Below are 9,774 nucleotides of genomic sequence, written 5' to 3'. Positions count from 1 at the left end.
TCCTAAGCTTCAAAACACTGATGTAAACGGGAAAATACCTATCCCTATGGAACCTTGCTCTTTTCATTGGTGTTCAAAACCACAAGAGAACTAAAAATCTTCACCTTGAAACATAATCCATAAAGCCAATCATAAACCAGTTGCCATGCTGAACTGTGCTGAATTTATCCATGAACAGAAACCTAATGAAATGGAATATATGCAGAGATGCAAAATTTATCGATTGTCATTCACTAATTAAAATTTCTAGTATATCTGTAAAGATCTTTGCCTTCTTCAGTTTCAGCATTCGAAGTTAGTATGAATGAAGGGAGAAAATTTTTAAGTAAGATTAATTATTACATAGAGCAGATTGTTCTGACAATAACAGAACATCTGCTTAGTGCTGACAAGTGTATATAAGCAACCAGTATGTCTGGTCTAAACCAACTCAGTGGTTGAGACTTTTAGACTGTATTTACTTTACCTTGTAATTGAAAAATTTTGTAACATGAGCAAATAGTTCAAAGCTGAAATCCAGATCAATAGATTCCCCAAAAGTATCTGCTGCCATGCATTTTGCTGCATACCATCCCATCTGCCTGGCTTGAGTCCACAGTCTCATCTAGGGGGAAAAAAAATAATGAAATATTTAAGAACCCAGCTGAACGTCAGTACGCAATGACCAACCCTCCCTGTATTGTCAGTGCATACTACGTATTTTCATTATACTCAGAAAGACTGAACAGCTTGGATTTCAGTCACATAGACAATTATCTGTCATCAATACACCCAGGATGATCTGCTTCTTCACTGGTTTCTGCTTCAATTCAACTTTCTTTCCTCCCATCTAGTGTCTCCAAATAGTGTGTAATTTCCTTTGTAGATCAGCTGCTGCTGAGGGCAGGACTGTATGACTGGATTTACCTGATGCCACACTGGGCTAGGTTCCCACGAAGCTGTGCAGATATCCCCAGCTGCATATATATCTGGCAGGGATGTGTGCATGTGCTTATCTACTTTCAGACCTCCATCTTCACCTACAGCAAACTAAAGTATTTGCACAGATCAGTACTGAAGAAAAATCACCATTTAAACCAAGAAATTCAACCTCACCTGTGTTAAGCAGTCATCTCATTTGTTACTTTTTAATGGAAGACTCTAAAAAATGTCAGTAAGTTTGCTATTTTGCTAACTCATAACATTAGAAGATATAAAATTGTATTAATAAATAGTAGAGGAACCCAGCAAGATGCTCTTCTGGATGCCAGGTAGCAACAGAAAAAAAGGTCATGCAGCATAAACAAAGTATGGCTATTCTCCTTCCTAAGCTGACTCAATTAGAAAAGACTGATAACCACAAGAGAATCATGTTGTTCAACCCTCACCAATCCATCTTCAAGGGAAGAAAAGAGATCCCCCAAAGACTGCCATAATGAAGTATTTTCCACATCTACATACCAAGACTGCTTTTCCATATTATAATGCAACCCTGCCCCCTGCGGAATTTATCCTAAATACCTGAATCTTATCATGCATAGAACCATTCAGATAAGCAAAGACAAAATTAGGCTAACAAAAGTAGAATTTCCTAGAAACCTGTGTGGTTTTCCTTACCAATTTTAAGAACACATCAGTGTTGCATTTTACAAGGGACCTTTGCATATCCTTTTAAAGTATCTCAAATGTATTTACAAAAAAGCTTAGAAAATCATTACATACAGAAAATGATTATTTAACGTAAGACTATCTAGAGTGGCCAAACTCCACGGTAACACACCAAACATTAAGCATTATTTCTATAACACAGCATAGGTTTTTAAAATATTGCCGATACCTAGGCAGGGAAATAACAGACAGAGCTTGCAAATCACACTTTGTACATTACAGGAACACTTATGGTAAAGAATTAATTTTGTATTTTTGCCAAGGACAGAAGACACCATTGCAAATACCTAATTCCTGATCTAACTTTATAATGTAGGCCTTGAAATATTACATGGCTCAACGTCAGAATTATGTTTTCCTAATTTTCTTCTGCTTTATTCTATTTTAATTCCAAATCAGAAGGAACTGCAAATCATCCAGTACCCTAAGGTACTGGTTATGTCTGGGACAGAGTTAATTTTATCCATAGTAGCTCGCATGGGTCTACATTTTGGATTTGCAATGCTAGCACATGGATGTTTTAGTTGTTGCTGGGCAGTGCTTACGCAGCCTCAAGGTCTTTCCTGGGCCAGTGGTAAGGCTGGGGGTGCAAATCAAGTTGGGAGGGGATCCAGCTGGAGCAGCTGACAGTCACTGATCCAAGTGATACCACCAAGCTATATACAGTGTGCTCTGCAGGAAACGCTGGAGGCAAGGAGGAAGAGGGGGGTGTGCATAATTATGGCGCTTGTCTTCCCAAGTAACAGTGATGAGTGATAAGCCCTGCTTTCCTGGAAGTGGCTAAACATCTCCCTGCCAATGGAAGGACTGAATGAATTCCTGATTTTGCTTTGCTTGTAGGCACAGCTTTTGCTTTCCTCTAACTGTCTTCATCTCAAACCAACCGTGAGTTTTTTCATTTTATCCCTCCGACTTTCTTTCCCCATCCCACTGTAGGGAGTAAATGAGCAGCTTTGTGAGGGTGAGCTGCTGTCCAGGGTCAAGCCAGACACCTAACATGGAGGCAGAATGATACGAAGGCCTCAAAATTCACATGGCAGCCATCAACTCTGTAATCATTATCTAAGTTCAGGTGCTGTGTGACTTCCCTCAATAAATACAAGCACTTTATAGCTCAGCTTCGCAGATGAAAAATATTAAAATTTTTTTTTTCCTTAGAAGGAAGCAATTAAGATCTGTAAGATAAGAATATGATGCAGAACTAAAAAAATTATTCTAAATTTTTGCCACATTAACCAATTATACAAGTATTTTTCTCTCTTTGTATTTACTTAGCAGTGTGTATTGCATACATCAGTACATAAGCAGCAATATATTAAGTCAAAAACACTAAGGAAATTAATTTTTATCATGTTAGGTATTTCTGGTACCAACAATTTTGAAACACTGTACAACATTCACAGCCTTTAGTAATCAATGTTTTGTGTCAGAAGCATAAACCACCTGGGAGAGTTTATTTCACCTTACTTAAAAAAAAACCAGCTTAAACTTCAAAAGAAATCAGTATACTTACATTATTGCCATTAAGAAATGGTTTAACATTTGGCACAACTCCAGTGGCACTGACAATGAAATTGCATCCGTAAATTTTTCCATTAGTTAATTCCACATATACAGGCCACAGAACTGTAAAAGGGGAAAATTTTGCCCTGAGAATGTAACGAACAGAATTTATTTTATTAATTATGTCTTATAATAAGATATGAAATAATAATCAGAAAAATAGTCTTTTGAGATCTCTAATCGATTAGGTAGGGAAAAAAAAACCAACTAAAGATTACCTATAACATTTCTTACCTTCATTTAGGACTAGAAAAAGAAGATTTTGGAGCTGAGCTCCAAAGTCCTGCTATTAACTTTCTCTGGAATTTTCCTAAATCAAATCCCTCATTTGTAAGGGGAAAACACTGTGTCCTGCCACTGCTTCAGTCCTGTGGGATGTTCTCTGAAGTACACAATTGCCAAATATGCTTTTATATGTAAATTTACACATACATAGGATATGCTTCAAAAGCTAAAAAGAATGTCAAGAGATTTGATTTGCTAGAATCTTACACCAGAAGTAACTGGCTGTTAAAATAGTAATTTAAGTTTTCATTCAGTGGAATTTATACAGAATTATTAATGAAACAAATAATGTTTTATTCTACTTTCTTTGAAGGATTACTTCAGTTTTGACATCAAATGTTTTGGGGTTTTGTGCTTCTGTTTTAACTCCACTATATTGTTTTATTGGATTGTCACAAGAAAGGAATATTCTGCATAAGGAATTTAGGGGACTTTGTGGAAAAACAGCGTGACCCGTAACATTTTGTAATTTTATTATAGCCCATGAATAAAAGTCTCAATTCCTAGACCTCCATTTGATTTATAAAAATAAAGGATTTGTTTTCTAAATCTGTATTTGTTTTAAGCCAGCAGACAAGATCAAACATGCTCCAGCAGTGCTTTATCTTTCAACACGTTATTTCTTATCAGCACTGGCACCTACCCTCATCGGGTTCTACATTTTTCTCTTCCTTAGGAAAAGTCAAAGAAGTCCGTTGCAGTTGTATAAACTCTTGCTGTAAGTATATTTTCTTTACTTCACATAGTATTTCAATATGTACTTTATGGGAAAACTAAAGAAAGATTGACAAAATGGTGAACATGATAATTAGTATTAACAGTATTTTTAATAGCAAGTATACCCTCACCTAAGCTGACTTCAGTAAACTGGAAAAAAACAAATATATCCCATCTTAAAGCATGACACATTAGCTGAGTTCCCACACTTTTTCCCTTTTTGGCACAGATCTAACCATAGCCAATGCCAATTTACCTGCTTTTTCAGCAGATATCTGATGTTTCTTGAAATTTCTTACCAATTTAATTTTTCTGGCATGCCGGAAAGCTTATCAAGTTCCCCAGAGTTGACAGGGAGATAAATCAGAACTTAAGAGAAAAAAAGTAAACTCATCTTTTCAGTCTTTGAAGATTTCAAATCCTTCCTTTTTCTAACATGAATTAAATTGATAGCAATAACAAGTTTATGTTCTAAATGCTGCCAAAAGAAAATACATCCTGTTCCAGCTGCCCATGTTTCAACCCCTTACTCCTATTCTGAGCTCAAGACAGAAGGTGGAAAGCTGCCTGCTTCTTTAAACTATTTTGTAGAGTCAGGCCTTGAAGAGTTTCATTTCCTACTATGCAAACACATTTCCACAGCCTTCAACAGCCAAAACACCACCAATTAACTGCTGAATGTCCTAAACATCCTTTAGTTGGTATTGTAAAGCCATTGCTGTAGAATCAATAATGTTTGAAAGGTCTTTTTTAAAAAATATACAAACACCTAACAGCTAAAAAATTAATACAGAAAACCCTAATTAAAAACTATGAAATGTGAGGATTTTTACTTTATTTCTAAAATGAAACTCTTCACAATGCTCATATCCACTACTGATTTTGCATTTCATCATCTGCCGTGACTGGAGACTGATGTTCAGTACAAATACTACTGTTCTGTTTTTCATGACAGAGAACATACATATGGCAGCTAAAATCAGGACAATAGAGGTAGCACTTGTTCTGGTTAAAGCTCAGATTGACACTAGTCCCACAGAAATATGCAAACTAACATTTATCTTTCAATCTGAAGAGCAAATTGCTAAAACCATGTCAGTGGATCCCATTAACCACCCTTTTCCTGAAGCAGAAAGTTGCTTTTGTTAACATATTTTGCTGTTGAACTCTGACAGAAGAATCAGTTCAAGCATATTTTTGTTTTTATTTGTCTAGTAATCCTGAACGTGGCATTTCACTTCTGTCATCCTTACCCACTTAAAGCAACATTTAAACAAATGTGTAAGCAAAATTATGACCATACCTCTTTAGTCCCTTTAAGATCTAAGCCCTCGTGCCAATCAGGGCCTAAGGCACTGCCCAGTTTGTCAGACGCTGCTACTGGTCGCTCTTTTTCCTCACTTCCTGAAGGAAAGAGATAAAGAGCAGCTGATTTAGCGTGCATTCTTCACTGCCTCTAGCATTCAGACTAAGGATTCTCAAGAGAAATATGACCTGGTTGGCAAAAGGGAAGACAAAAGTGTGCAATGTCCCAAAATCAGACAAATCAGACTCCAAGCCAGTATTTTTAACACCCTTCCACTTTATGCCTTTCATTATGTCACTCATTTCCTAAACAACCATGCCACCATTAGGTGCCTGCATGGATCTTAACAGCTAGATCCCAACAGCTCCAGGGTTCTGGATACTCACTGTAGACTTGGCTGCTTAATATCATGGCTAATACTTAAATTGATGTCTATCTGCTTGCAGATGTGCAGTCTCCTCTCCATGCACAGCAGTGCAAACTATAACATACCATGACATATATGAAGAATGCTGAGTACCATTTTGTGATGCTTTGGCTGACTTTCTTACTTATTCTTCCAACCTGAGGTCTAGAACCATGCTCTTCTTTTTGTTATTATTTGGATATATGTTTGTGTCATATTTGTTCATGCAGTTTTCCTTCACTGTTGTTAATAAGACTGCAGTTTCGTCACATCTGTAATAACATTATCTGAGATTTCATCTTGTCCTCCAATAGCTTATTGCAGGAGAGCTCCTTCCTACATAAAGCTGACATAGTTCAGAAAAAAAAATGTATTACAGAAAATGGAACAAGTTCTTCAGCAGATGGAATACAGGAAACAAAATGTAAACTTGGCACAAACATAAAGGTAAGTGCATTTTTTACAGTTTGTAGGTAACTGTCTAATATACTGTCATGTGTATACATCAATTCTGGATGAGGTTTTACACCTTTTTTTGCTTTTTAAAGAAGGAAATGCCACTGATGATAAACCTTATTTATGGCCTACGAAATTAATTAACTGATCTTAGGACTATCTTTAACACTAAATGCTTCTGCAGTGTTAGGGACTAAAACACCATACCTTCCATTGTATACTTGGTTCTTTTACACTGAATTGGAGTCTCTTGGTTTTCAGCAGTTAGCTTTGGAATGAGAAATTCAGCTGCTCCTGCATCAAAAAAAGTGTTCCCAATGGCTTTGTCTTTGATAGCCCAGATTACTTCACAGCCTTGAATTTCATACCTGTGGGCAAGTAAACAATGGATAAAGTGACAGACTATGTGAAAAGGATCTGACTCTTACTAACACAACTAGAAGCACGCCAGGTTTCATTCCAGAAGCTAGAAATGAGGGATTCAAAACTTTTAAACCTATCAAATCCACTACTGCCTTTAAGTACTTCCATAAAGAACACATTTCAAAAAATATTAAAAAATCTCTTCAAGTTGACAGGTCATACTGTATCACCAGCACAACTGTGACTGAACTGCCAGAAGGTGAGGAGAAGCAGATCAAATTTATAATAATACTTCATATTTCCTGCTCCCCACAATGAAAAAAAAAGTGCAAGTTTGCGAGACTGCCCGTTGCTATGAATGGAGATTTGGATCTTATTTGTACTACCTGGAAGATGAACTGGTGCAAACATGCAAAGGACAATTTAGTGAAAAAGTAATTTCCTGCAACACAAAACAAGACCATGTAACTGTCTAACACAGGTGGTTCTGTAATCTAGCAGAATGCAGGACCACATGCTTCAGTATCCTACCTGTGACAAAGGCCATGTCAGACACTGCAAAAGCTCTATCAACTTAAATTAGGCTAAATGAAAGATAAGCTGCCTCTTTGTTCCTGTTATGTCTTCTGTCTCCAGAAGTCAAACAAGTTGTATAACTTAAATATTGCTCTTCATAGTCTTAGCAGAAATCTGTTGGTGCCAAATTAGAAAAACACTGTATATACTTGGTATGTTTGTGTCTGAAGCTTTCTGAATTTTATGTGACAGTAAGTGCCACCATACTATGAAGAAAATATTTAATCAATTCTGCTACTCAATTATTTATAAGCTACAATATTTTAAGTCAACCTTCTCCCAAACTTGTGCACACTAGATTTAACATTGAATTATAAAGATTTTGTTTGCATATTTCTATTTAAAACTCAGTAATTTACTTACACCAATTCAAGTGCGATCCCACCGTTTCCTACCACTACTATTCTCTCAGCTTGAGCTAAATTCTTCTGAAAAGCCTGCATTAAGAAAGAAAAAGTGCCAATTACAACTTAGATCATATCTTCCATCACACTGATCAATTGTATCTTCTTCAGTATTTTCTTGCTCTCTTGGTTTTTTTATTTTAATTTTCTCAAGACTCCTGAAATGCATGTACTTATGCTAAGATCTGTTATAGAAGCTACTAAAAACTGTGAATTTCTGTCACATTAAGGGATGAAATTACTGATAAAGCCTTACAAGTCTTGAAATGAAGGGCTGTATTTTTGGTGGCTTTTTCCTCCTTCCTCTTTACTTGCATTTAAAAAGAGGGGAAAAAAGAGCAATGTTTTCATGTCCAAAACAAACTAATTATTTCATAGTTCAGCCTCATCTTGCTTGAAAAAGTATCCCCTTTTTTATTCTCAACATCAAACTTCATTTGATGAATTACAGTTCTTATGATGCAGAAGTGTTCACCTTCACCCTGCCTCCCCTAATTCTTAAGACCTATAGAAGTGAAACACCACTTCCTATTTTCAAGGTTATTTTTAGTCTATTAAGTAATCGTTCCTCATGTGAAAACTCTTCCGCATCTTTGACTATAACTTTAGCTCTTTTCTGTACAATGAAGAGAGGCTATGGCAGAAGGGGAGGCGGGGGGGGGGGGAAAAGAAGTCCTTCAGTAGGTTTTCCCTGTAAGAAGTAGCCCTTCATACCATGTAACTGATAGACCTCCTCAGGGAAATTTCTAACACAGTAAGCTAGAATAAATGTAGAAATACTGTCTATGAGCTATGTATACATTTAATTAACCTAGTGACTAATTAATTTATGTAATGGTATTTTAAGGCTACTTCTCTGCTACTGAAATTACTGCTATCTAAGGATATATAGCAACAAACATCATGTTATGTTTTTCCATTTCACTCTGCAATAATTTTTAGTATTTTGCATCAGAAGCAGGAATATATCACACACTGATAAGTCCAAAACTCATTTACCTGTGCACTGTCAGTATCTCGGATTCCTAACACATATGGGTTTCCTTCAAAAACTAATTTTGGTTTTGCTCCAGCACACAGGCAGAGTTTTTCGTATGTATATTCTTTCCCATCCTCAGTCAAAACTTTCTGTTAGATATTAAAAGAAAAACAATTGGAGACATCTAAGAGAACATCTGCTCTTTTTATTCCCTCTATGTCATAGCATTTTGCCGGTATTAAAAGCTGTAAGTGGCTTCAAAGCCTCCATACTCTCACTGAATGTGTCACTTATTTGCACTGTACTCACCACGGACTTATAAGCTGAAGTATATGACACTGTATGACAGATAAAGTGGAAACTGTACACAGTACACTCAAAGAAGAAATACTCAGGCTACCACTTGGTGGCACTTTGTACTCACCATCGGTGCTAAAAGAATCGGTTTTCTATGTGACCCGAGTCCCCCCGCCCCAGTAATAGATGTAGACCTGTGCACTATTACACATCAGCAATTAGGATTCTTGTTCAAAACATTTCAACGACAGGCCCGTGTTAACATAGCACAGGCTAGAACATGATTTAGGAAGATCACAAATTCTGTTCTTTGCTAAACAAAACAGGTAGGCACTAAACAAGCTGCATGATTCTGCAACAAGCAATATTTAATTTTTAACATTTTATGACCTTATTGGTTTTTTTCAAAACTAGAAGCTAAATAGTTTACAGTGGTTTTCTACAAACAGATTTTTTAAAGGTTCTGGGATATGTGGAGAACAGCCCAGAGAGGCAAAGATCCTCCAAATCCATATAGATAAAATACTCATGCTTACAGAGGCATACCTAAACTAAAACAACATTATAATAATGATATAAAAGTATAACTGCATTCATACTATTATCTGAATTATAATCTAACTGGAATTGTATCTCTGTGGCTTAAATTGAGCAAAAACCGTTTTGGATCTGAATGTGAGTTTGGTAATTGCTGAAGTGAAAAATAATATGTCAAGTTGACAAAGACACTAACAAGGATCTGTAGATGCTGTACACTGCAACATGTTTCCTGCTG

General features: G+C 36.3%; 1 protein-coding gene across 1 annotated transcript in view; it reads right to left on the bottom strand.

Moving 5' to 3' along the window:
* PYROXD1 (pyridine nucleotide-disulphide oxidoreductase domain 1) overlaps positions 1-9,774 on the bottom strand; it is a 31,703-nt gene that overhangs the window by 323 nt on the left and 21,606 nt on the right. Inside the window, exons 3-10 of the mRNA XM_010003009.1 lie at positions 8,723-8,851; positions 7,683-7,756; positions 6,588-6,748; positions 5,516-5,616; positions 4,139-4,268; positions 3,161-3,273; positions 907-1,029; positions 467-604 (exon numbers count right to left, since the gene is read on the bottom strand). Of these exons, the coding sequence (XP_010001311.1) occupies positions 467-604; positions 907-1,029; positions 3,161-3,273; positions 4,139-4,268; positions 5,516-5,616; positions 6,588-6,748; positions 7,683-7,756; positions 8,723-8,851 (969 nt within the window). The remainder of the gene's footprint in view (positions 1-466; positions 605-906; positions 1,030-3,160; positions 3,274-4,138; positions 4,269-5,515; positions 5,617-6,587; positions 6,749-7,682; positions 7,757-8,722; positions 8,852-9,774) is intronic.

The sequence above is a fragment of the Chaetura pelagica genome, unplaced genomic scaffold (assembly GCF_000747805.2).
Source record: "Chaetura pelagica isolate M959 unplaced genomic scaffold, ChaPel_1.0 scaffold117, whole genome shotgun sequence".
NCBI lineage: Eukaryota > Metazoa > Chordata > Aves > Apodiformes > Apodidae > Chaetura > Chaetura pelagica.
The sequence above is the reverse complement of the archived record's forward strand: the minus strand, read 5'-3'. Positions and strand labels throughout refer to the sequence as shown.